Below are 27667 nucleotides of genomic sequence, written 5' to 3' on the forward strand. Positions count from 1 at the left end.
AGCTTGATTGTGATGAAGTTTGGTTGGATTCATACCTCATTTCCTGGCCGCTCACCTGCTGGGCTACCTTAGAGTCAGGGAGACCGGGACAGCCAGGGTCTGCAGCACAATGGGGCCCTGATCTCAGCTGGGGCAGGGACTGTCTCTCACTGTGTCTGGGCAGTGCCTGGCACAACGGGGCCCTGATCTCAGCTGGGGCAGGGCCTGGCTCTCACTGTGTGTCTGTGCAGTGCCCAGCACAATGGGGCCCTGATCTCAGCCAGGGCAGGGACTGTCTCTCCCTGCATGTCTGGGGAGCACCCGGCATGATGGGGCCCTGATCTCACAGGAAGGTGTGTTGCGATGAGGTCACCTAGGAATCGGGGCAGGATTCTCCCCTGCTGTCTGGCACCTGTTAGAGTCAGCAGATGCAGAAAGCTTATGGCCCATCAGAACGCCCCCCACTTGGAGCAGGTGAATAATGCCAGGGAGCAGGGGAGAGCCACAACCAGAGGGCAGAGAGAGGAGAGGAAGGGGAGGGAGCAGGAGCTGCTGGGCAGCCAGGTGCAGAGAAATGTGTCTGGGTCTGGGCAGTGCCATGTGAGCCCAGAAAGGAGGGAGGGTGTGAGAGAGCCGCTGGCTTCAGAGAGGTCAAGGCGAACAAGGAGATCATGGCAGAGCTTGGCAGAGTGGAGAGGGAGGAGCCGGACTGGCACAGACCTGGAGAACCAGGAATTGAGGCTTTGATTGCCTGGGTCATGTGGGGCCGATGACTGGTTGCTGGTCCGGGGGATGTGTTCTTAAGTACAAGAGAGAACCAACTTGGGTTTGGATCTAATTGTGACCTTAGGGCATCTTCAGATCCACACAGGATGCTGGTGGCAAAAGTGCTTTCATCCCACACACGTTAGTGGGCTCCACAGAGGAATCCTGAAATTGATCGGGGGGGGGGGGGGAGCCACTGCAATGACACTGGAGGCAAGACGTCTGCACTGCAATTGACACTGGAGGCAGGGCATCCACACTGCAGTTGACACTGGAGGCAAGACGTCCACACTGCAATTGACACTGGAGGTGGGGCGTCCACACTACAGTTGTCGCTGGAGGCGGGGCATCCATACTGCAATTAATTCTAGGGGCAGAGCATCCAGCCTGCTATTGATTTAAGAGAATTGTGGGGCCACAGTAATTGACTTTAAGCGTCAGACTTGGTAAGGGTAGAGAGAAGCGAATTGGTCTGGAGGGGGAGCGAAAGGGAGGGCTGTTTTGAGGGTGCAGGTGGGAGAGATTGGGGGGATGAGGGGGTGTTTCTTCAGAACCCTGAGATTGTGGCTTGGGGGCAGAGGGGCTGGGGGCTGGGGCTTAGGATGGGGGAGACATTTCAATGTTTCCTAAGCCATTTCCCACCACCACCGAATTTCAGCTCCAGGGGAAATTTCAAAATTTTGGTTTTCATGGCAACAAATTTTTTGAGATTTCCCTCCAGGAAGAAAATTCCCAACTTGCTGCAGCCATACATCGAGGGGGGAATGTGGTGGGAAGGTGACACAAAGGAACATGGTGGTGCCAGATCATGACCATCTTCTCCTGGGCGACACTTTGCCAGAGGGACCCGGGTGGCGTTGGGGCCCAGCCAGAGAGTGGCTTGCGGGAGGCACAGGAGAGGAGGCGGTAGCTGGGGCTGTGAGCATGGACAGGGCTGTGGGCATAGCCTGTGCCATAGGAGGAGCAGGGACAAAGCAGTTGTGGGTGGAAAGGAGGAATCTCTGTTCCCCTGAATGATGCCCGTTTGGTCTCCCACTTAGTGACTTGGCAGAGAGACCCGCTTCAATACAGGCCTTTAGCAGGATGGCTATGGAGCTGCTGAAGATCGTGTTGGTGCTAGTGCCAGCAGGTAGGTGTGTGTGTGTGTGTGTGTGTGTGTGTGTGCGTGTGCGTGTGCGTGTGCGTGTGTGTTTCTCCCTGCTGCCCCCTGCTGGAAAGGATGAGTCCTGGTGTGTGTATGTGTGTCCCTGCTGCAGGGAATGAGCCCTGCTCTGTGTGTGTGTGTGTGTGTGTGTGTGTGTGTGTCCATGCTGCCCCCTGCAGGAGGGGATGAGTCTGCTCTGGGGGGCGCGGTACTCGTCAGCCCTCCTTCGCTTGCATTTATCATGTGGGCCAATTCCCCCTCACTCCCTCAGGAGTAAATCAGGAGTCACTCCTGTGCAGTCAATGGGGCTGGCTCATTATAAAACTGGTGTGAGACTAGAACCAGGCCCTTCGTTTTTATTGCAACTGTCTCCACACACACACACACACACACACATACACACACACACTCCAGCGTTGCAGTGCCGTGTGTTGCTCTTCCCTTGCAGTGATGGCACAGACAGACACGCGGATCATCGGGGGCTACCCCTGTGAGAAACCCCTGCCCTGGCAGGCCGCGATCTTTGATTCAGTCCGGCTGTACTGCGGAGGAGTGCTCATCAGCAAGGACTGGGTGCTGACGGCTGCTCACTGCCAACTGCCTGGGTAGGCCAGGGGGAGAGGTGTCCCTGCTGACCCTGCTGGAGGGGATGAGCCCTGCTCTGTGTGTGTGTCTCAGGGTCTGCGCAGCACCCGGCACAACGGGGCCCTGATCTTGGTCGGGGTCTGGGCAGCGCCCGTCACAGCGGGGCCCTGATCTCAGTCGGGGTCTGGGCAGTGCCCGGCACAGCGGGGCCCTGATCTTGGTCGGGGTCTGGGCAGCACCCGGCACAGTGGGGCCCTGATCTTGGTCGGGGTCTGTGCAGCGCCCGGCACAATGGGGCCTGATCTCAGGGTCTGTGAGGCGCCTGGACCAACGGGGCCTTGACCTTGGTCAGGGTCTGTGCAGCACCCAGCACAATGGGGCCCTGATCTCGGCCGGGGTCTGCGCAGCACCTGGCATAAAGGCCTGATCTCGGTCGGGGTCTGTGCAGGGCCTGGCTCAACGGGGCCCTGATCTCAGTCGGCGTCTGTGCAGCGCCCGGCACAATGGGGCCCTGATCTCAGTCAGGGTCTGTGCAGCCCCTGGCACAATGGGGCCCTGATCTCAGTCAGGGTCTGTGCAGCGCCTGGCACAACGGAGCCCTGATCTCGGTCAGGGTCCAGCAGCCTGATCTGTCAGTTGTTTTGCAGTCAGTTTCCCCAGACAAGCAGCTGTTTGCATTTGCTTTCAGCACCACCAATGTACGGCTGGGCGAGTACAACCTGCGGCAGCTGGATGCGACTGAGCAGCTCCGGATGGCTGCGAAGCTCATTCCCCACCCCAACTACAACAGCGCCAACAAGGACAACGACATCATGCTCATCAAACTCATCACCCCCGTGCAGACAAATAACAACGTGCACCCCATTGCACTGGCCAACAGTGCTGCCCCACCAGGGAGTGTCTGCCAGGTGTCCGGATGGGGCACCACCACCTCCCCGCTACGTACGCTGACCCATGGGACACAGCAGTGAACGTGGGATCTCTGGGCTCTTAATACATGAGCTGCTGAGCCAGCTGCATTAGCCATGGCTGCAGCCCACTCAGCCATGACTAGAGGGAGATATTGAGTCAGTCACATGTTGCCTTTGTCCCCAAATTATTTTCCAGATACTGAGAAAATTTCCCATCCTGAACCAGGAGGAAAAATTATATTTTTGTTATTTAAAATTTTCAATTTGGGGCCCATTGTAGTCTTTTGTTTCAATCACTTCAGAAAGTTTCCTTTCGCTTTCAAACTTTCCCCTTTTTTTCCCTAACATTTCAAAATAAAAAGTTGTTTCCACTCACACCCCCTCAACATTTTCCAGTTTGAAAATGTTGAAAAACTCTCAACAGTTTTGAAACTCTGTTATCCAACAAAGGGTCGAGTCGGGAGAGTGGCCAAAAACTCCCCTGTTCAACAAACCGGCACGTTTCAGTGCAAAAACCATTTATTGAGCAATTCTCCACCTGCGCTGATTTTCCCTTTTTGTAGCCCAGATCGTGCAAATGAGAATTCAGAGCCATTTATCTCTGATTTCTTCTTTTTCTTCTGCACCCAGCAGCATCATTCCCGGCCATGCTGCAATGCGCCAACCTCAAGATCATCTCAGCGGCGGAATGTCAAAAAGAATATTCCAGCTTGGTCAGTGACAACATGCTGTGCGCCGGTGTGCCAGAAGGAGGCATCGATTCTTGCCAGGTCTGGGGTGTCGTTGCAGATACGTTGGGTAGATGTCTGGGAAATGGGTTTCCTGTCCCGTGAAAAAATTCAGTGCTGACAAAGCGTCATTTTTCAATGGGAAAATGTTTTGTCAAAACTTTCCCAGCAAGCTCTACGTTTGATCTCGAGTGGCAGAAAGAGGATGAGGGACTGTAGCTGGCAGAGTGTCATAACATATTCCCAGATTTGGACCTTAGCGTCCAAATACAATGGGTATTGTGGAGTCCAGGCCAACCCCTTCTCAGCCCCTCACCGTGTCGTAGAAGCATGTGGGGATGGGTGTTGTAGAAAATTCCCCATGTGTGGGGCATCAGGGATCGAACCTGCCACTGCTGGGCCTTCAAGGAGGCCGAGCAACAAGGAAGGAGACCAAATGTACAAGAGGGACATGATCTCGGTCAGGGTCTGTGCGGTGCCCAGCACAATGGGGCCACAAAGCAGGGGCAACTGGGAATATTAGGGGCAGGGTTTCAGCACTGCAGTTGACACCAGGGCGGGGCCAGCCTGGGTTCTGCCCAGTTCTGTTCCATGTGATGTTTTATGCAAATTATTTCAGCAGTTGATTTGCATATTTGCCTACCCTGCTCCAAACGCATGCTTGCCTCCTTCCTCTCCACTGAGCTATTAACCCCCCCCCCATCCCCCATGGGCATGTCGGGGAGGGGTACACAGCTGGTGACACCAGTTCTATCTCCACAGGGTGACTCTGGAGGTCCTCTGGTATGCGATGGGATCCTCCAAGGCATTGTGTCCTGGGGGCTGGAGGAGTGCGCCCAACCTAACAAACCGGGTGTCTACACCAAGGTCAGCAAATACATCAGCTGGATCCAGCAAACTGTACGGGGCGGGTGAGTCGCCCCGGGAACCCCAATAAAACATGAGACACACACCCATGCCTCCGTGTCTTCTTCTGTCCTCAGAGCCCTGGGTTCCCGGGGCAACAGCGGATGCAGCGCTGCCATGGTGATGGGGCTGGCGGCCCCTCGGTCCCCTGAGTGCATCTAGCTCTTGGGTGGAGCTAGCCAGAGAAATGGAATTTCTGTTGATTAAGAGTCAGGCTCAAATTCGAAGGAAAAGTTGAAATACTGGAATTTCCTGCGCAAGGAAATTTTTCCCCAAATGTTTGGGTGTTTTTTTTTAATTGCTGCTAATACACTATTCCTAGCTTCCAGAGCCAGAAGGGGGCTCTGGAGAGTGGAGATCAATTCCCTACCCTAACACAGATGCTCCACGTGTGACTGTGGGCAAATAGCTTGGTGCCTCGGTTTCCCACCAATAAGCTGGAGATTGGCACACTGCCCTGCTGCCCAGGGGCATTGTGAGGATAAATACATGAAAGGTTGCTCAGATACTAAGAGGAGAGGGACCAAATAAGCACCTAAGATTGACAGACCATTCGGGTGAAATATCCTTTCCAGGATGCGGGAACACCAGGCTACCAAGAATGTGGGTCACACTCACAGGCTGCGGGGGCCAGTGCCCTGAAAAGCAGCTACTCTGGGAAGGACCCAGGAGTTCTGGTGGAACCAAGAGCCCATGAGCGTCCCAGGTGATGCTCTGGCTGGAGAAGCAGGGGGCTAGTGAGTAGGAGCCAGGCGGCAGGGTCCCCTCTGGTACAGCGGCAAGCAGAGCATGAGCGGAGACTGTGCCCAGCTTTGGGCCGGGGGGGGTGCTGCATGTCAAACAAGACATCAAGCAACTGGGGTTCAGCAAAGAGCAGGAATGATCTAAGGGCTAGAAAACCTGCCTGAAGCCAGACACTGAAAAGAGTTCGCGCCAGTGAGTTTCTCCCAGAGAAGGTGGAGAGGTGATTAGTTCCATTGGCAGCACCCTGTGGAGGAGATTTTGGGGAGCAGAGGGCAGACAAAGGCAGAGCAACACTTGACAGCTGACAGACAAATCCAGACTGGAAACAAGGGGCAGATTTCTCCCAGCGAAGGGAATTGATCCTTGGAACATGGGCCCCAGGGATGGGACAGATGCTCCTTCCCTTGGAGTCTTACCATAGAGATCCATAGGGATTTCCATGGAGATCGAGCTCACCCACTAGATATGGGTTTGAAATCGATGAAGGGGCAGAGTTAAGGGCACACAAGCAAGGGGGCAGAGTTAAGGGTGTGCTAGTTCAACCCCGAGACCTGGGCCTGAGGCGGGGATTCGGGGAAAGGTTCTGCAGCCTGGGTGAGGCTGCAAGGCAGAATGGTTCCTTCTGGCCTATAGATCCGTGGGCTGTTGCTTCGATGCTAGTGTAGCATCAATACACCATGGCACTGAGGGGCTTGTGCACTCTCCCCCACCCCACAACATCCACACTGCCCCTGTGTGGACGTGAGTATCAGTATCCCCATTTTGCTGATGGGTAAACCGAGGCACAGAGTGATGACATGAATTGCCTGAGTTCACACAGGGACTGCGTGGAAGGGGAAAGAGTTGGAGCCAGATCTTGTTAGGCCCAGACCAGTGTCTTAACCCCCGAGCCAACCTCCCTACAAAGACAAACACTCATTCTTTATTCTGAAACCGATCTGCCCCTATCCATTTAGCTCCTTGCAATTGCCCAGGGCACCATCTCAGGCTGTATTCTGGCTTGTGTGTTCACCTGACGCCCCAGATTTGTCCAGCGCCATGGGAAAGGGTTGCCCCCGCCCCGTGCAGAAAGGTCCTTTAGCTTTCACAAGCTATAAAGCAGGGGACGGGAAATCAGCTGCTGTGGCTTATGGGGGAACTGTCCGAATCTCCCAGAATGCAATGCAGCCCATTGGTTGAAATCCTCCCAAGGCAGCTGTCCCTGGATCACCAGCGGTTGCACCAGTCTTTGAAGTCACTAAGTGCTTCGTAAGTGGCCTGGGCCCTGACAATGGTTGTCATTATGATGCAGTAGTTCTGTTCCAACTCCGACTTCCACGGGAATGATGCAATGGAGCAAATGCCTTGCCCGCAGCAGGCCATAAAACCGCGTTCATTGACTTGCTGCCAGAGTAAATGATTTCCAAGGAATAAGCTTAATTAACGTGGATGTTCCAGTAGAATGAGGAGGGATAATTTTTGCAGGGGGGCCACTCCATGAATTTTGGTAAATCACCACAGGCCGCACATTTCTACACTATTAAGGGAGGCAGTTTGGGGGCTAAGAGGGAGTTTGGTGCAGGGAGGGATTCTGACCTGGGGCAGGGGTTGGGGTACAGAAGGGGGTGCAGGATCTGGGAGGGAGTTTTGGGGCAGGAGAGAGCTCCGGCAGGTGCACAGTGTCGGGGTGCAGGAGAGGGTGAGGGGTGTGGGCTCTGAGAGGGAGTTTGGCGCAGTAAAGGGCAGGGAATTGGTGTCTGGAAGGGCTGCAGGGGCTGGGAGGGAGTTTGGTGCAGGAGGGGGCAGGGGATTGGGGTGTAGGAGGGACTGCAGGGGCTGGGAGGGAGTTTGGTGCAGGAGGGGATTCTGACCTGGGGCAGGGGTTGGGGTGCAGGAGCGGGTGCAAGGTGCAGGATCTGGCTGGGAGGCACTTACCACAGGCAGCTCCTGCCTGCTATAGCCCCACACCGCTCCCGGAAGCAGCTGCAGCTGACTGCTGCTGGCACATCTCTGCACGCCCCTTGGGGGGAGGGGACAGCGGGTTTCCATGTGCTGCCCGCACCCGCAAGCACTGCCCCCGCAGCTCCCATTGGCTGGTTTCCAGCCAATGAGAGCTGTGAGGACGGTGCTGGGGACGAGGCGGCGCGCGGAGCTGCCTTCCCTCCCACACACACCAGGGATGCGCAGAGATGTGCCAGCAGCAGCCAGCCGCTTCTGGGAGCGGCGTGGGACCATGGCAGGCAGGCAGCCTGTCTGAGCATCCCGCTGCGCCATGGGACTTTTAGTGGCCCAGATTCAGAGAGGGCAGAGGAAGCCAGACAGAAATGTTAGACAGGCCGGATCCAGCCCACGGGCCGTATTTTGCCCATCCCTGCAGTAGAACCTAGAGGCCAGGATTAGACTGAGGTGACGCTGTTCAATCCAGGGGTTCTCAACCTTCTTCTTTCTGAGGCCCCCCACATGCTATAACAACCCCACTGCCCACCTGCACCATGACAACTGTTTTTCTGCATATGAAAGCCAGGGCCAGTGTTAGGGGGTAGGAAGCAAGGCAGTCACCCGGGGCCCCAGGCGACAGGGCTTGGGGTGGTGGGGCTTCGGCTTTCTGCCCTGGGCCCCAGTGAGTCTAATGCTGGCCCTGCTTTGTGGCCCCTTCAAAACCCGCTCGTGCCCCTACCCGGGGGCCCCGGGCCCCTGATTGAGAACTGCTGCTTTAATCAACACTTTTTTGCCTATGAAAAAAAAATGCAGGTTCAGCACCATGGAAACAATTTGTGTCAATTTCCCCACATTCTTTCGATCAGAAAACACCCTAAAATAAAATCTGCTCGTACTTGAAATGTCATCTTCTTCTCCACCTCGGCCTGTTTGGGTTCGAAACGCCGTGTCCTTGCATGCAATGTGCTGCTCCAAAAGGATTGTAAAAGGATTTTGAAAATGTGCAGCATTGAAAAAAGTGTCAAATGGCTGGGCGCTGACGCTTAGGCCTGAAGGGACACTTAAGGCCAGAAGGGACCATCGTGATCATCTAGTCTGACCTCCCGCACAATGCTGCCCAGAGAACCTCGCCCACCCGCTCCTGGAATAGAGCCCTACCATCTGGCTGAGTCACTGACGTCCTCAACTCACATTTAAAGACTTCAAGTTTCAGAGAATCCACCATTTACACTAGTGTAAACCCTCAAGTGACCCGTGCCCCACGCTGCAGAGGAAAGTGACCCCCCCCCCCAGGGTCTCTGTCAATTTGACCTGGGGGAACATTCCTTCCTGACCCCAAATCTGGAGATCAGTTCGACCCTGAGCATGTGGGCGAACCCACCAGCCAGACCCCTGGGAAAGAGGAACTCAGAGCCTTCCCCGTGCAATGTCCCATCCCTGGGTATCAGACACATTTGCTGCTAAGTCACAGAACGGCTACATGCCATTGTAGGGAAACTCATCACACCATCCCCTCGTGAGCGGCAGGTATCAAAGGCTGGCGGAGGCTGAGCCTCCCCAAACAGCCTGCATGGCCCGCCCATGTGCCGCCCCCAGGTGGCTCTTCCCCCATGGCCAGGGCCCACATTGGGGCTAAGGGAGGGGAGAGGCGTGCCACCCACCTGGCATACCGGATCTGGGGGCGCTCGGGCATGGGGTGGCACTTTGGGGCTTTCGCAGGAGGGGCAGGGCTTTCAGACTGTGACTTGAGCAGCTCCCCTTTACCACGAGCAATCGTCAGTCTCCTGATGTCACCTGACACTATTTCGAGCGAAAATTTTCTGAGTGCTGGTCTACACCGGGACCTTACATCGGCCCAGGGGTACATCACTCAGGGTGAGATGAAAAATCCATATCCCTGAGCGACGTCGTTAAACTGACCTAACCCCCCATGTAGACAGCGCTAGGTCGATGGAAGAGTTCGTCCATCAACCTAGTAACCGTCTCTCAGGCAGGCGGATTCCTACGCCGGGAGGAGAACCCCTCCTGTCAGCATAAGTAGCGTCTACACTGAACTGCTCCAGTTTTAAGGGTACCATAGGCGCTGACTCGGTGGGCACTCTGGGGATCAAGCACCCACATAAAAAAATAGGGGGTGGTGAGCACCCAGCAGCCACAGTGGTTCCTCCCCAGAGCTGGTCCCGCATCACCTGTCGGGCGGAGCCCCATGGGAGGCACTCAGAGCAGGGGCGGCTCCAGGCCCCAGCACGCCAAGCCGCCGAAGGCAACTTGCCTGCCGTGCTTGGGGCGGCAAAATGCCTAGAGCCGCGCCTGGCTCAGAGAAGGGGGCAGAGCGGAGGGAGCAGCAGGCGGGCAGGGAGAGGGCAGGGCAGGAAAAGGTGGAGTGAGGGCAGGGCCTTGGGGAAAAAGCAGAGCAAGGAAGGGGCCTCGAGGCAGAGCAGGGGTGGAGCACACACCGGGAAAAATCAAGTCTTCCCTGTGAAGGGAAGACTTACCCTAGGCGACTGCCAGTGGCTGCCTGAACCCTAGCGGTGATGATATCTGGGCAAACCTGGCTGACGCACCGGGGATGGGAGCCAGGGCCTCCAGAGCTAAAAGCAGGAGCTGCCACAGTGGGGCTCCATCTCGGACAATTTTTAAATCACAACTGGATGTTTCTCTGACAGATCGGCTCTGGGAAGGATTTGGGGGCATTTGTGACAGAGCCGGTCAGAGGGTCCCTGCTGGCCCCAGAATCTCTGAAGCTCTAAATAACAACATTTGGCACAAGAAACAAACATCATTTTTGTTCTAATTTTTTCATTTCTCATCCCCCCTCCCCCAACACATTCCAAAATGAAACATTATTTTCATTTGAGATGATCAGAGGAAATGCAAATTTTCCCCCATTTTTTTCCTTATTGGAAAAAAAAAAGAGGCAAAGATTTTTTAAAAGATGAGAAAAAAGCCCTATTTCCTTGCAGTTATTTATATTTTCCCACTGGGAAAGATGTGAAAAAAATTGTTTGAACCTCCTTAGAAACTTTATTCCTGTTTTTCTGCTGGGAAAAAGATTTTGTTGCATTCCGAACTTTTCAAGTTCACACACACACACACACACACAGAGCGTTTTCCAGTGAAGAAGGGTTTTGCTGAGATCAAAGTCTTTCACTATTTTCAAGTGTTCCTAGGAAAAAAAGGTTTTGTTACATTCAAAATTGTTCACTTTTTTATTCTGTTTTTCAGGAAAAAAATGTTTTTGTCGAGTTACACTTTTTTCACTTTTTTACCTCATTTTTCTGAGAAAACAAATTTTGAGTAAATTTTTTTCACTTTCCCCCCCCCCCTTTCTTGGGTGAAAAATAGATTTTGTCACATTCAACAATTTTCATTTTTTTTTACCCCATTTTTCCAGTAAAAAGATTTTTAGCTAATTCCCTTCACCCCATTTTTTTCTAGTGGAAAAAGCATTATCTTGCATTCAAAATCTTTCACTTTCCTTCCTGCTTTTCAGCAACAAAATAATCCCAGCAAAATGGCGTTTTTTTTAATTTTTTTTGTGTGGCAATTCCTCAGTCAGTTTTTTACTCCTTCCTACGTTTTTTCCCAGTGGAAAACACTGGGGGGAAGAAAGCTTTTACAAAGGGAGAGAAAGTGAAGGAGAAACAGCCCACACCCATTTCCTCTCCCGCTTTAGACTTTTGGGGAGGGGGTTGACTTGAAAATTGAAAAAAATTAAATGAAAAAGCAAAAGGAACGTTGGGAAAGAGGTCGGTTTTGAGCATTTTCATCAAAAAATGGGGAACTGAAATGAAAAAAATTTCCAGCAGAATTTTAAAAATTAGCAATTTTCTTTCAAAGTTATTGAGGGAGGGAAAAACCACTCGTGAGCGGGAGCACAGGATGCACAGGCCAAGGGGGGGGAAGGGGGGAGATGCTGAGGCTCAAGGGAGAAGCACCTGGTTTATTCTGGGGTCCCAGTCACAAGCAGGTGGGGGCTCAGTTTGCCCACATGGTGGCCAGCAGCCAGTCGTAGTATTTACAGACGTTCGTGTAAACGCTGGGTTTCATGGTGGAGACGCAGGGCACGTCGCCCCAAGACACGATGCCCTGCAGCTTCCCGTTACACACCAGCGGGCCGCCGGAGTCGCCCTGAGGAACCCACAGGGAAAGCGTCAGAAAACAAGGACAGGACACATGAGGTCACAGGAGATGTCTCCTCACCTCACAGACCAGCCTCCTGCACCTCCCCAATGCATCCCCTCAGTGACTCCCCCAGAGACATCCCCTCACCCCACCGACCAGCCCCCTGCACCTCCCCATTGCACCCCCTCAGTGACCCCCCCAGAGACACCTCCTACACCTCACAGACCAGCTCCCTGCACCTCCCAAATGCACCCCCTCAGAGATGCCCCCCAGAGATGCCCCCTTGCCCCACAGACCAGCACCCTGCACCCATCACACCTGCTCAGTGACCCCCAGAGACACCCCCTCGCCCCACCGACCAGCCCCCTGCACCTCCCCAATGCACTCACTCAGTGACCCCCACAGAGACACCCCCTGCATCTCCCCATTGCACCCCCTCAGTGATCCCCCCAGAGACGCCCCCTCATCCCACCGACCAGCCCCCTGCACCTCCCCAATGCACTCACTCAGTGACCCCCACAGAGACACCTCCTGCATCTCCCCATTGCACCCCCTCAGTGACCCCCCCAGAGACGCCCCCTTGTCCCACAGAACAGCCCCCTGCACCTCCCCATTGCAGCCCCTCTGTGACCCCCCCAGAGATGTCCCCTCACCCCACAGACCAGCGCCCTGCACCTCCCCAATGCACCCCCTCAGTGTCACCCCAAGAGACACCTCCTTGCCCCACCGACCAGCCCCCTGCACCTCCCCATCATACGCTCTCAGTAATCCCCCAGAGACACCTCCTGAGTGGTGTTATCCCCCTCGCCCCACAGACCAGCCCCATGCACCATCCCATCGCACCCCCTCAGTGACCCCCCCAGAGACACCCTCTTGCCCCACCGACCAGCCCCCTGCTCTGTCCCATCACATCCACCCTCACCTCACAGGAATCCGTGCCCCCGCCCTTCAAGCCTGCACACACCATGTTCTCGTTGACATGCCTGGGGAAGTCGGCCGTGCACTGCTCATCGGAGACAATGTGGATCATGGTGCAGTAGAGGATGATGGAGATGTTTTCTGGAAGAGACAGATTGGCCATTGTTAGCACAGGCACTCAGGGATGGAGGGATCAGCTTTGGGCCCATCTAACCCAGTATCCCGTCTCTGAGACGGATGGCGTTAGAGGCAGCGAGATGGGGGATGATCTGCCCGGCCACACCTCCAATTACACCTCCTCCTGGAATCCCAGAATGTGGGGAGATGGGTGTGTATAGATAGATAGATAGAGAGAGAGAGAGAGAGAGAGAGAGAGAGGGGGGGGGGTGTATGGGGATAGATAGATAGATAGATAGATAGATAGATAGATAGATAGAGAGAGAGAGAGGGGGGGGGTGTATGGGGATAGATAGATAGATAGATAGATAGATAGATAGATAGATAGATAGAGGGGTGTATGGGGATAGATAGATAGATAGATAGATAGATAGATAGATAGATAGATAGATAGATAGATAGATAGAGCGGCTGTATGAGGATAGATAGATAGATAGAGGGGGTGTGGGGGGGATAGATAGATAGAGTGGGTGTATGGGGATAGATAGATAGATAGAGGGGGTGTATGGAGATAGATAGATAGATAGATAGATAGATAGATAGATAGATAGATAGAGGGGGTGTATGGGGATAGATAGATAGATAGATAGAGGGGGTGTGGGGGGATAGATAGAGAGAGGGGGTGTGGGGGGGATAGATAGATAAGAGTGGGTGTATGGGGATAGATAGATAGATAGATAGATAGATAGATAGATAGATAGAGGGGGTGTATGGGGATAGATCGATAGATAGAGGGGGTATATGGGGATAGATAGATAGATAGATAGATAGATAGATAGATAGATAGATAGATAGATAGATAGAGGGGGTGTTGGGGGGATGGATAGATAGATAGATAGAGTGTGTGGGGGGATAGATAGATAGAGGGGGTGTTGGGGGGATAGATAGATAGATAGATAGATAGATAGATAGATAGATAGAGTGTGTGGGGGGATAGATAGATAGATAGAGGGGTGTGGGGGATAGATAGATAGATAGATAGATAGATAGATAGATAGATAGATAGATAGATAGTCTCCCCAGTCACTAGTTGTTTGTTTCACACACTAGCCGAGGATCCCTGGAGGTGGCCAGTGAGGGGGTGGGGGCCTGCGAACATCACTCGAATATCTCCAGTCCCTCTGACCCCCCTACCTTGGGCACCCTCTCCCCCAGCAGCATGCCCACGGCTTCCCCGCCCCCATGCCCACAGCTTCCCCTTCCCCCACCCCGTGCCTATGGCTCTGAGACAGCCGCCCTCCCCGCCCCAATCCTGGCCTCCCTACCGGGGGCGTTGAGAGCAATGCCCCACCCCGACACCGAGCACAGCTCGCCGGGCTCCGCACACCGGGAGGCCAGGCCCAGCGGCTGGACGTAGCGGTTGAGCCTGGCCGGGGTCTGCAGCTTGAGCAGCATGATGTCGTTGTCGTGGTCCGTGCAGTTGTAGTCGGGGTGGATGATGCTTTTGGCCACGGCTTTGTACTGCTCGGTCCCCTCACGGACATACAGGTTGTAATCCCCCAGGCGCACGTGAATGGGGCTGCAGGGGAAGCAAAGAGCTGGATTCACCCGTCAGGCCACTGCCCCAGGACTGAGACGCCTGAATCTGGCAGGGTCTCAGCTTTCTGTTAAAACAAAAATGGCCTTTCTAGCCCTTGTGGTTTTGGAGAAAAGGTGGGGAAAGGTCTGAGTCTGCAGAGAGCCTGAGCCTGTGGCTGGAAGGGGGGTGGGAGCTGCACTGGGTGTGTCCAACCCAGCAACACTGCCTGGTTCTGCTGAGAGCCTGAGCCCATCACTGGGAGAAGGGGGAGCTACCCCATGTTTGACCAACACAGTGACACTGGCTGGGTCTGCAGAGAGCCTGAGCCCGTCGCTGGGAGAGGGGGGAACTGCCCTGAGTGTCACTTACACAGCGACGCTGCCCGGGTCTGTAACGCAGCAGGTTTAAAACAAACAAAAGGAAATGTTTCTTCACACCACACACAGTCAACCTGCGGAACTCCTTGCCAGAGGATGTTGTGAAGTCCAAGACTATAACAGATACATGGAGAACCAGAAGCTGGGAATGGGCGACAGGGGATAGGTCACTTGATGATTCCCTGTTCTGTTCATTCCCGCTGAGGCACCTGGCACCGGCCACTGTCGGCAGACAGGATAGTGGGCTAGATGGACCTTCGGTCTGGCCCAGTCTGGCCGCTCTTATGTAATCCAAACCACACCCCAGGCCCCACCCACCCCACACTCAGCCCCACCTACCCAGTCAGGCAGTGGGCTGCAGTCAGGACCCATCTACTGCTGATGAGGGTGGCACCACAGTTGTACTTGGAGCGTTCGAAGATGGCTGCCTGCCAGGGCTGTGCGTGGGGGTGGCACGGATGCCCCCTGAGCTTTAAACTGCCCCAGGCTGCAACTGGAAAAATAAGATGCAGATATAGTGGCAGATCGTCGTCGCTCTCCTGGGATACTAGAGAGCAGGGGCTGAGCTGGCTGAGCAATGCACAGGGATGATGGCTGAGCAGGGGGACAGGCCCCAGCTGAGATCAGGGCCCCATGGCACCGGGCGCTGCCCAGATACACAGCCAGAGATCAGTGCAGGGCAGCGCCACAGCCAGAAGCAGAAAAGCCAGGCACCCAGAGTGCCCATCTGCAGGGCCGTCCTTACCCATACGCAAAGCACGCAGCTGCGTAGGCACCAGGGAATTTGCTCCAGCCCCTGCCCCGCCTCTACCCCATGGCCCCAGCCCTGCTCTGCCCCAGTCCCGCCTCTTCCCGCCCCTGCCCAGCCCCACCCCGACTCCTCATAGCTCTGCAGCAGGGCCGAGGCGTTGCATTCACCAGCGGCAGGAGTGTAGCCACCCAGCTCCAGCCACACCACTGGTGAGTGCTGGGGGGTGGTTGTCTCCTGCCCCCCCAGGCAGTCCTGCCCCCCATGTGGAGGCCTGGGGCCCGCCCCCACGCTCTTCCCTGCAGAGGCCTGGGGTCCCACACACACCCCTGCAGGGGGGCTGCCTCAGAATAGCTAGGGACAGCCCTGACCATCTGGTCCTGCCCCCCCAGCCCCAGGCTGCCCCTCCTGCAGAGCCCAGGCTGGAGACTCTTCCCCAGGGAGCCCTACATCCAGCCCAGCTCCGGGGGTCAAGAAAGAGCACCTTTAACTCCACCCTCCTGCCTGTGTGCCCTTAACTCTGCCCCTTTATAGATTTCAGGTCCATATCTGATCATTGAGCTAGCGGGGAGCTGTTAGATGGAGATGCCCGAGCTTGATGGAAGGGGATGAAATTGCAACACTACAAACTAAATATAGATTGTCCTTTGGTAGATGCAGACTGAGCCATGGCCATTACAGCCATGCATGCAATGGGGTGTGTACATGGCGCTGGGTCCCGGCCACGTGTGCGACAGGGTGTGTACGTGGTGCTGGGTCACGGCCATGTGTGCGACAGGATGCATACGTGATGCTGGGGCGAGGCCACGTGTGCGACGGTGCGTGTACGTGGTGCTGGGTCATGCCCACGTGTGTTGGGCTGTGTGACATTCTGTACCTTGGGGAAAAGCCCTGTAACCCCCATATTCCTCATTTATATATAAGTGTGATCTTGCATATAAAGCAGGCTGTGTGAGGTATCAGGGGAAAGGTTATGATCTGCTGAAAGACATTTCTCTATCCATATATGTATATCATTAATCCATACAAAGTTATGAGAATTGTGTTGTATGGTTGTCAATGAAACATGCTTCAAAGTAGCAGCCGTTTTAGTCTGTATGCGCAAAAAGAACAGGAGTATTTGTGGCACCTTAGAGACTAACAAATTTATTTGAGCATAAGCTTTTGTGGGCTATAGCCCACTTCATCGGATGCATGCAGTGGAAAATACAGTAGGAAGATATATACACAGAAAACGTGGCAGAGGGGCATTGCTGGCATATGATGGCATAGGATGTGCCAGCAATGTCCCTCTGCCATGTACATTGGCCAAACCGGACAGGCTCTATGCAAAAGAATAAATGGACACAAATCAGACGTCAAGAATTACAACATTCAAAAATCAGGCAGAGAATACTTCAACCTCCCTGGCCACTTGATTACAGACCTAAAAGTTGCAACATTACAATAAAAAAAAACTTTGAAAACAGACTCCAAAAGAGAGACCGTTGAACTGGAATTAATTGGCAAACTGGACACCATTAAATTAGGTTTGAATAAAGACAGGGAGCGGATGGGCCATTACAGAAAGTAAAACTACTTCTCCATGCTTATTCCTCGTCCCCACCAGTTCCCCACATCTTCTTGTCAATTGCTGGGAATGGGACATTTTCATTACCATGGCAAACAGTTCTTTTTCTCTCCTGCTGGTAGTAGCTCACCTTAACTGATCACTCTCCTTAGCGCGTGTATGGTAACAGCCATTGTTTCATGTTCTCTGTGTGTATATATTATCATGCGCACACAAACACACACACACACACACACACACACACGTGCACACGCACACGTTCATGCGTGCACACGCGTGCACACGCGCACACATGCACACGCACATGTGCACACGCACACGTGCACACGCACACGCACACACTAACCTGCAGTCCCCAGGAGCAGCACAATGCTTAGCAGGTTCATGGGGCTCGGTCGCGGTGATGGGCGGGGCTAAGGGCTGCTGGCTCTGGAGGGGAGATGGAAAAGGGGCGTCACTCCTGCTGAACTGGCCCCGCCCACTGCTACCTGCTCTGGGTTTGATGCCTGATTCTGATGGACCTCCTGACAACCGGCCCGGGGGGCAGTCCAGTGCCCATGGCTTGACCCATCCTTAGCATATCTGGCACAGGCAACATGGGCACTGGGAACGGGGCAGAGACGTACCTGCCTATCCATCCATCCCATAGACACCTCTTCCATTCTTCCCCCCGCCATCCCATAGACACCCCTTCCATTCTTCCCCCGCCATCCCATAGACACCCCTTCCATTCTTCCCCCGTCCATCCCATAGACACCCCTTCCATTCTTCCCCCGTCCATCCCATAGACACCCCTTCCATTCTCCCCCCGTCCGTCCCATAGACACCCCTTCCATTCTTCCCCCATCCATCCCATAGACACCCCTTCCATTCTTCCCCCGTCCGTCCCATAGACACCCCTTCCATTCTTCCCCCGTCCGTCCCATAGACACCCCTTCCATTCTCCCCCCGTCCATCCCATGGACACCCCTTCCATTCTTCCCCCGTCCATCCCATGGACACCCCTTCCATTCTTCCCCCGTCCATCCCATGGACATCCCTTCCATTCTTCCCCCCGTCAATCCCATGGACACCCCTTCCATTCTTCCTCCGTCCATCCCATAGATACCCCTTCCATTCTTCCCCCGTCCATCCCATAGACACCCCTTCCATTTCCCCCCCGTCCATCCCATAGACATCCCTTCCATTCTTCCCCCGTCCATCCCATAGACATCCCTTCCATTCTTCCCCCCGTCCATCCCATAGACACCCCTTCCATTCTTCCCCCGCCATCCCATAGACACCCCTTCCATTCTTCCCCCGTCCATCCCATAGACACCCCTTCCATTCTTCCCCCGTCCATCCCATAGACACCCCTTCCATTCTTCCCCCGTCCATCCCATGGACACCCCTTCCATTCTCCCCCCGTCCGTCCCATAGACACCCCTTCCATTCTTCCCCCATCCATCCCATAGACACCCCTTCCATTCTCCCCCCGTCCATCCCATGGACACCCCTTCCATTCTTCCCCCGTCCATCCCATGGACATCCCTTCCATTCTTCCTCCGTCCATCCCATAGACACCCCTTCCATTCTTCCCCCGTCCATCCCATAGACACCCCTTCCATTTTCCCCCCGTCCATCCCATAGACATCCCTTCCATTCTTCCCCCGTCCGTCCCATAGACATCCCTTCCATTCTTCCCCCCGTCCATCCCATAGACACCCCTTCCATTCTTCCCCCGCCATCCCATAGACACCCCTTCCATTCTTCCCCTGTCCATCTCATAGACACCCCTTCCATTCTTCCCCCGTCCATCCCATAGACACCCCTTCCATTCTCCCCCCGTCCGTCCCATAGACACCCCTTCCATTCTTCCCCCGTCCGTCCCATAGACACCTCTTCCATTCTTCCCCCCATCCAGCCCATATACACCCCTTCCATTCTTCCCCCAGACATCCCATATACACCCACCTTCCATTCTTCCTCCATCCGGCCCATATACACCCCACCTTCCATTCTTCCCTTATCCAGCCCGCATACACCCAGCCTTCCATTCTTCCCCCATCCATCCAATCATGCATCTGTCCCATATACGCCTGTCCCCATTCCGCTATCCCTCCCCATCCATCCCAATAGATAGATAGATAGATAGATAGATAGATAGATAGATAGATAGATAGAATGGGTGTGGGGGATAGACAGATAGATAGATAGATAGATATAGATAGATAGATAGATAGATAGATAGATAGATAGAGGGGGTGTGGGGGATAGATAGGTAGATAGATAGATAGATAGATAGATAGATAGATAGATAGATAGAGTGGGTCTGAGGGATAGATAGATAGATAGATAGATAGATAGATAGATAGATAGATAGATAGATAGAGGGGGTGTGGGGGATAGATAGATAGAGAGAGAGAGAGAGGGGGGGGGTGGGGGATAGATAGACAGATAGACGGGGTGTGTGGGATAGATAGATAGATAGATAGATAGATAGATAGATAGATAGATAGAGGGGGTGTGGAGGATAGATAGATAGATAGAGTGGGTATATGGGGATAGATAGATAGTGGGGGGGTGGGGCGGCAGATAGATAGATAGATAGATAGAGGGGGTGGGGGATAGATAGATAGATAGAGGGGGTGTGGGGATAGATAGATAGATAGATAGATAGAGGGGGGTGTGGGGATAGATAGATAGAGGGGGTGTGGGAATGGATAGATAGAGGGGGTGTGGGAATGGATAGATAGATAGATAGAGGGGGTGTGGGGATAGATAGATAGATAGATAGATAGATAGATAGATAGATAGATAGATAGATAGATAGATAGATAGATAGATAGATAGATAGATAGTTTTGTATCCCTGCACACATTTCTCCAAGGAGCTGAGAGCTGTCTATAAATGATGGATGAGATTTCCCAAACACTCCCACCTCCACACACCTACCACCTGGGGTCCAGGAAGTGTCAGATGTGGGACTGCCCCCCACCCCCCAAAGCTCAGTTATAATGATCCCTCGCTCCCTGCTGCCAGCTCAGACCCCAGGGATTCCATCGTCAGCCTGGCCTCCATGCGCCCAGTTCCCCTGCGGACCGAGTGGGGATGAAGCAGGTGAATTCCCCCCGCCCCACATCCACCCCTGGAGACACCCGCAATCCCCCTCGCTCCTCAACAGTGGACTCAGCTCCCTTACCTGGCCAGGGATCAGCACCAGACACTCGGCTCTGGAGGACACTAGCCAACGCCAGCTGTCTCCACCCTCCAGCCATCCTGCTTTTAACTGCCCGTCCAGCCGGCCTGGGTGCCAGGGGCAGCATTCACGGGGCACCAGACGCCAGCTGGCCTCCCCGCCCATACCTAATAAGTAGCTGGCGCTCTCTAATTAGCACCACTGCTAATCCGAATAATGAGGCTTCCAAGGGCTTCGCCCCAGCCTCATCCACGGCATGGCTCACATGGCCAGAGAGTTGAGCCATACCAGCTGGTGCCACGTTTACCAGCCGTGGTAGTGCCCAGAAACATGTCACGCATTTCTGGGCCCTGACTGTGATCTGGCAAAAGGAAGGAGTGCAGAGTTCTGCAGGGCTCTGGCTGGTATGCAGTGGTTTGGCAAAGCAGCTGTTCTCCTGGAGGGGGTCCCTGTTTTCATTTTCAAAACAGCCCGCGACTCTAGGGGTGGGGATGGGAAGATGACCTTGAAAAGGGGAAGCCAGAGTGAGCAACGCAGCAACCCTGCCTGGGTCTGCCGAGAGCCTGAGCCCATTGCTGGGAAAATGGGGAGCTGCCTCAAGTGTGACCAACACAGTGATGCTGCCTGGGTCTGCCGAGAGCCTAGCTTCTGCTGTAGTCATAGGCATGAGTGTCTCCAGCAGCCACTAGTCTGGTATGAGAGATATGGAACCAAGGATATGCTCGCTTGAGGGCTTTCCATGAGTGGCAGGACCACTCCCTTGATCTGGAGTCAAAGGAGGGGATGAATAATTGGAAGTGAATTCAAGAGTGGCTGGGGGACACAGCTGGGTGTAGTTCCTAGGCTGCTATGGGGCCCTGATCTCAGCTGGGGCAAGGACTGTCTCTCACTCTGTGTCGGGGCAGCACCCAGCACAGGGCTGTGGTTTCCAAAGCAGACGAAGGATTTATGAGTGGCATTTCATGGGGCGACAGCCTGACCCTGCTGAAGTCACTAGATTTGTCAGGGAGAACCAGGATTTCACGCCATGGTGTCTAATTCCCCTATCCTGGACAATGATCCCACACTTTCACAGGCCTTGGGTGGCAGGCCAGTCCTCGCCCACAGGCAACCTGCCAACCTGAAACATATTCTCACCAGTAACTGCACACCGCATCATAGGAACTCTAGCTCAGGAACCAATCCATGCAACAAACCTCGATGCCAACTCTGCCCACATATCTACACCAGCGACACCATCACAGGACCTAACCAGATCAGCCACACCATCACTGGTTCATTCACCTGCACGTCCACCAATGTAATATACGCCATCATATGCCAGCAATGCCCCTCAGCTATGTACATCGGCCAAACTGGACAGTCTCTACGGAAAAGGATAAACGGACACAAATCAGATATTAGGAATGGCAATATACAAAAACCTGTAGGAGAGCACTTCAACCTCCCTGGCCACACTATAGCAGACCTTAAGGTGGCCATCCTGCAGCAAAAAACCTTCAGGACCAGACTTCAAAGAGAAACTGCTGAGCTTCAGTTCATCTGCAAATTTGACACCATCAGCTCAGGATTAAACAAAGACGGTGAATGGCTTGCCAATTACAAAACCAGTTTCTCTTCCCTTGGTTTTCACACCTCAACTGCTAGAACAGGGCCTCATCCTCCCTGATTTAACCACCTCATTATCTCTAGCTTGCCTGCATATATATACCTGCCCCTGGAAATTTCCACTATATGCATCTGACGAAGTGGGTATTCACCCACGAAAGCTCATGCTCCAAAACATCTGTTAGTCTATAAGGTGCCACAGGATTCTTTGCTAATTCCCCTAGGCAACTCTGATTACCCTAGCTTAAATCTGCAGGCTCAGTCCCATGCTGTAAAATGGAGGTGATGGCCCCGCCCCATCTCAAGGGGTTGCACCGGGGAGCGGTCCAACCCACTTGCACAAAGTCCATTTGTGTCACTCCAGCGCCATCAGACAGTCAAGTACTGCCACCTAGTGGACTGTTGCAGAGGGCTGGGCCCCAAATATTTTCACAAATTCCAAAATGTTTATCCCAAAGTGGGACTAAAAAGCCAAAATCTCGAAAATTTTTATCAGCCGAGAAAACCGGACATTGTTTTCGGCTCTGGCCCACAGACACGGTCTGTTTGGATCATTTCAAAAAGGGTTTTTTTTTCATTTTGGGGCTCTGTTTTTTTAACCTTTTTACCGGGCTAATTCACTTAAGAACTAAATATGTTCATGGAGGATCGGGTCCATCAATGGCTTGTCACAGACTCACAGGTCGTGCCCACTCGTGGCCCCGTGCAGTCCGTGGGGGGTTCCCCTTTAATGATACAGCCCTTCTCGGGGGTCCACTCTCTCTCGGGGTCAGGCTCCTCCACCTCCCGGAGCCGCACCTCTCTGAGCCTCAGCACGTCTGTCTCTGCCATGGGCCCCCTCCGGAGTCTACGCACTCTGGACCCCTGGGGCCTCCAGTCCTGAAAGGGTTGATGCTACCCTGATCTCTAGCCTGGCGTGACTCTCAGCCAGCGTAACACAGGAGGGTTTATTGAGCGTGTGAACCCAGCACAGGAAACTCTCCGGCCTCAGGCCTGAGTTCCCTCAGCACAGCACATTCCAGTCTCCCTGCACTCAGGCGGGCCCTGCCTGCTCCCCCTTTCCAGCCCAGAGTGTCCTTGCTTCCCAGCTGGGCACCTGATATCCCTGGCCCCAAGCCCCACCTCTGTCCATTGTCTTCTTTCCAGGTAAACAAGGTTGTAAAAAGGGTGGCCTGGACCTCCTCTCCTCTCAGCCCTCCTGTGGCTGGAACAGGCTGTTCAGGTCACCGGGGTCCTCTCTTCCCAGCCCATTGTCCTCCCCCTGGCCAGAACCGGCTGTGTCTCCTGAGCTGGGTCTCTGGGTCACCAGGTCACCAGTCGCTGGGGTATCCATCCTCCCGGCCATTGGCTGGGGTCCCAAGTTCCCTCTCTGGTCCTCTGTACCAACAAACAACCTCTCCCCTCACCTCGTTAAACCAGTAACACCCGGGGACACTGAGTCCCCCTCCCTCTGCATGCACCCCACTGGAAAATATGAAAAAAAAATACAAGAAACTCCCCCACTCCATCACATGGCTATTAGCCAGGATGGGCAGGGATGGTGTCCTTAGCCTCTGTTTGCCAGAAGCTGGGAATGGGCGAGAGGGGATGGATCAGTTGATGATTCCCTGTTCTGTTCATTCCCTCTGGGGTGCCTGGCACTGGCTGCTGTCAGAAGACAGGATCTAGATGCACCTTTGGTCTGACCCAGTGTGGCCATTCTTATGTTCCTATGTTCTTAAAGTGCCATAGAAAGAGTCAGCTCAAGCCAGAAAAAAACAGACTTTGTTTCGTTTTTAAAATGTCAAAATGAAACATTTTGATACTAGCACAACTTCCCAGCCCACTCAAAATATTTTTTTTCAAATTGGAAGATTCATGGGAACCGCCCTGTTTACAAAGTTGCATTTTAAACAATTCAGCATTTTCAATGAATAATCATTTGGTCAATAAATCCCCCATTACCTGACTCCGTAACAGATTTCTGTGAGGCGTCTGATGTCACACACAGCTATGGGAATAACTGCTTTTTCCACCGGATAGCTGAACCAATAGATTCCGGTCGACACAAAATGAATTCTTTTCCCATTTGTCAGTATTTTGCTTCATTTTCAGGTCTTCTAATCGAAACTGCTGTGAAATTCAAAACAAAAAAAGTGTTTCAAATAAAATAAAAACCTCAAAATGTTCCAAAGTGTTGCAAATGATGAAATGCAACATTTTGATTTTTTTCTGTTTTTTTTTCCCAACTGACACAATTTGGAGAATTCAACTCAAATTTTGAAAATATTTTGATTGAAAAAAAAATTCTGACCTGAAAATGTTCACTCAGTTGCAGCGACAAATGCCAATTTATCACTGAGCCCCTGGTGCAAAATGAATAGCCTGATTATTACGTATTATAGCAAGGCCCGCAAACTCCAGGCACAGACCAGGAGACCCTATTAGGGTAAATAGATTTTAAACTGGCTAACTGATAGATCTCTTATCATAGCAATGAGGCGGAGCCTCCATTACTCCAACTTTTCCTTGAGATTGGGCAGCTCTGTCCAAAAGCTCCACTCTAGCTCATACGCCAGATATTACTCCTGGGAGAATTCTGCACCACTCTGCATGCACATAATTTATGTCCCCCGCAGATTTCTTTGCTCCCCCGAGAAAAATGACTTTCTGAAGGGGGAAGCAAAGGGAAGCCACAAGAGCGGTCATGTGACCCTCCCCAGCAGTTTTGGGTGCCCAGGGCAGCTGGCAGAGAGGTAAATCACTGTAAGGCAGGGGGCAGGACTGGGGAAGACCCGGCTGCTGGCTCCTACCCTGTGCCAGGCTCAGCTGCTAGTCCCGGCTGGGCTGGGGAGGAGGGGACTTCCTCTTCCCCTGCACGGCATCCAGATCCATAACAGACCCACCCCCAGATTTCTCCCCCAGCTGTAGGAATCTCTGCGAACTGCCCACCCATCCCTCCTCAGCTGCAGAGGGAGGGGTCACTGTATAGGGAGCTGTTCCCCCATCTGCCCAACCCCCCATGCATCCAGACCCCATCGCACCCACACCCACCCATTGAGCCTCACCCCCCCTGCACCCGGAATCCTCCCTGACAAGCCCCACTCCCCCTGCACCTGGACCACCTCCAATGAGCCACCTGCACCCAGATCCACACTCCACTGAGCCCCAACCAGCTTCACCCGGATCCCCACCCCAGTGTGCCCCACTCCCCCAGAATCTGGACACCTCCCACTGAGCTCCCCACACCCAGCCCCCCTGCCGAGCTTTATCCACCCCACACCCAGATCCCTCCCTGCTGAGCCCCAATCACCTGCACCAGGACCCCCTCCGGCAGATTCCCATTACCATTGCACCCAGACCCCCAACAAGCCCTTGTGCATCCAGATCCCTCTCCCCCCACCCCACTCAGATCCCCCACTGAGCCACTCGCATGCAGCTTGCCCCACATTGAACCCTCTCAACCCCCACCTGGATCCCCCCTCACTCAGCCCCTGCACACTTGGATCCTGCCTTGCTGAGCCTGCCTGCCCACACCTGGTGCACCTGGCACTGAGGGGCAGGGCCCTGGGGTGTTTCTGGGGCAGGCCTGGTCCTTGCGCTGTGTCAGGGTTGGGTGCAGCCTCCCCGCTGAGTCCACACCCCCTCTGGTCTTAAATTCTCCTCCACCAGCCAGATCCATAGCAGACCTAGAGCAATGCAGCCACTTACCTCAGTGGTGTCATGTGTCAGAGGGGTAGCCGTGTTAGTCTGGATCTGTAAAAGCAGCAAAGAATCCTGTGGCACCTTATAGACTAACAGACGTTTCGGAGCATGAGCTTTCGTGGGTGAATACCCACTTCGTCAGATGCACGCAGTGGAAATTTCCAGGGGCAGGTATATATATGCAAGTAAGCTAGAGATAATGAGGTTAGTTCAGTCAGGGAGGATGAGGCCCTCTTCTAGCAATTGAAGTGTGAAACACAAGGGAGGAGAAACTGCTTTTGTAGTTGGCAAGCCATTCACAGTCTTTGTTTAATCCTGAACTGATGGTGTCAAATTTGCAGATGAACTGAAGCTCAGCAGTTTCTCTTTGAAGTCTGGTCCTGAAGGTTTTTTGCTGCAGGATGGCCACCTTAAGGTCTGCTATAGTGTGGCCAGGGAGGTTGAAGTGCTCTCCTACAGGTTTTTGTATATTGCCATTCCTAATATCTGACTTGTGTCCGTTCATCCTTTTCCGTAGTGACTGTCCAGTTTGGCCGATGTACATAGCTGAGGGGCATTGCTGGCATATGATGGCGTATATTACATTGGTGGATGTGCAGGTGAATGAACTGGTGATGGTGTGACTGATCTGTTTAGGTCCTGTGATGGTGTTGCTGGTGTAGATATGTGGGCAGAGTTGGCATCGAGGTTTGTTGCATGGATTGGTTCCTGAGCTAGAGTTCCTATGGTGCGGTGTGCAGTTACTGTTGAGAATATGTTTCAGGTTGGCAGGTTGTCTGTGGGCGAGGACTGGCCTGCCACCCAAGGCCTGTGAAAGTTTGGAATCACTGTCCAGGATGGGTTGTAGATCCCTGATGACGCGTTGGAGGAGTTTTAGCTGGGGACTGTATGTGATGGTCAGTTTTCACACCTCAACTGCTAGAACAGGGCCTCATCCTCCCTGATTGAACTAACCTCGTTATCTCTAGCTTGCCTGCATATATATACCTGCCCCTGGAAAATTCCACTACATGCATCTGACGAAGTGGATATTCACCCACGAAAGCTCATGCTCCAAAACGGCTGTTAGTCTATAAGGTGCCACAGGATTCAGTTAAGATAAGTTCCTGTCTGCATCCTAAAAACTTGCCCATACCAGTATTGCCCTGGCCTCTTCTTTTGTCATTCAGTGTTAAACGCATTCTAAACTATATGCATTTCCTCACCTTTTGAGGGCAAAGCCAGACTTTTAGGCACTTGCTCCCCTACTTGGTGTAAACTTTGCTTGTACCAATCAGAAACGAACACACACAGTTTTTGGGCCCCGTCCCCTATGACACTTCTATGATGTCATAGTGGGTACTTTAGGCTGGTCTGCCATGTGCAGGCAGAAGTGGAGAAAGAAAAACGAATCCTGTGTACCTTGTGCACACCCGTAACCGAGCCTGATCACCTCGAAGCCTCTCTCAGCTCACGTGTTTTAAGCAGAGTTTCTACGTTTGCCGGTCGTTATGAGTTGGTTTGTATTCATAAGTATTGGTTATTACTAAATGTTGCATCTGTGCTTATAAATATTGTTTACTGCATCTTTGTTTATAAATATTGTTTGATAGTAAATACTTTAGCCATTGTATGTTTTAAGTTCCATTAACCCTATTAGCTAATCATACGCTGCTCCCCTACCCCTTGTAACTATACCCAGTAAAACTTTAAATTAATTAATTTTAGTTGTGTGCGTGCCTGCAGTTTGCATCGTGACCCATACCCTCCTTGCATCCCTTACCTATACAGTCTATTGCCACGTGCAGCCTGGTAAATAACAAGTCTGTATTTTTCTTTTGCCCCTAACAGTACGTGGCAATCTACAGATTCTTTGCTGCTTTTACCTAAGTGGGTTCAATGAAGAGCCCATCTTATCGGCACTGGCCCCTAAACTGGCCCCTAGGCCCCACAGCCCCCCCCCTTGGCTGCCTCTCTGCCACCAGCGTCCCCCCACCCCTGACATGTGGGACAGTCCTCTCAGCACATATAGACCTACCAGCTCCATTTGCATAGACACCCTCCCCCTACACACACACAGCTGGCTAGGTGTCTGTCTGTCTCTC

At 53.3% G+C, this 27667-nt stretch overlaps 2 protein-coding genes across 2 annotated transcripts; one reads left to right on the forward strand and one right to left on the reverse strand.

The window, feature by feature from the left end:
* Positions 1 to 1833: 1833 nt before the first annotated feature.
* On the forward strand, positions 1834 to 5180 carry LOC127038380 (trypsin-like). The gene is made up of 6 exons (XM_050930957.1): positions 1834 to 1873; positions 2337 to 2493; positions 3162 to 3415; positions 4018 to 4154; positions 4875 to 5023; positions 5096 to 5180. Exons 1-6 carry the CDS (start codon positions 1834 to 1836, stop codon positions 5178 to 5180), a joined length of 822 nt encoding a protein of 273 aa, XP_050786914.1.
* A 5767-nt stretch (positions 5181 to 10947) lies between these two features.
* LOC127037981 (kallikrein-15-like) lies at positions 10948 to 25752 on the reverse strand. The gene is made up of 7 exons (XM_050930296.1): positions 25590 to 25752; positions 23844 to 24011; positions 17460 to 17542; positions 15135 to 15288; positions 14165 to 14418; positions 12727 to 12863; positions 10948 to 11810 (listed from the first exon to the last, which is right to left on the reverse strand). Exons 3-7 carry the CDS (start codon positions 17497 to 17499, stop codon positions 11658 to 11660), a joined length of 738 nt encoding a protein of 245 aa, XP_050786253.1. The 5' UTR covers positions 17500 to 17542; positions 23844 to 24011; positions 25590 to 25752; the 3' UTR covers positions 10948 to 11657.
* Positions 25753 to 27667: the final 1915 nt, after the last annotated feature.

Source organism: Gopherus flavomarginatus, chromosome 20 (genome assembly GCF_025201925.1).
Source record: "Gopherus flavomarginatus isolate rGopFla2 chromosome 20, rGopFla2.mat.asm, whole genome shotgun sequence".
NCBI lineage: Eukaryota > Metazoa > Chordata > Testudines > Testudinidae > Gopherus > Gopherus flavomarginatus.

Bases quoted from the DNA above. Each gene is read 5' to 3' on its own strand.
- LOC127038380 (XM_050930957.1), top strand. From the start codon at position 1,834: ATGGAGCTGCTGAAGATCGTGTTGGTGCTAGTGCCAGCAG. The intron at 1,874-2,336 runs GTAGGTGTGTGT...CTTCCCTTGCAG, and splicing joins GTTGGTGCTAGTGCCAGCAG to TGATGGCACAGACAGACACG. The intron at 4,155-4,874 runs GTCTGGGGTGTC...CTATCTCCACAG, and splicing joins GAGGCATCGATTCTTGCCAG to GGTGACTCTGGAGGTCCTCT.
- LOC127037981 (XM_050930296.1), bottom strand. From the start codon at position 17,499: ATGAACCTGCTAAGCATTGTGCTGCTCCTGGGGACTGCAG. The intron at 14,419-15,134 runs GTAGGTGGGGCT...CTTCCCCTGCAG, and splicing joins GCAGCCCACTGCCTGACTGG to CCCCATTCACGTGCGCCTGG. The intron at 12,864-14,164 runs GTAGGGAGGCCA...TGTCTCTTCCAG, and splicing joins CATTGCTCTCAACGCCCCCG to AAAACATCTCCATCATCCTC.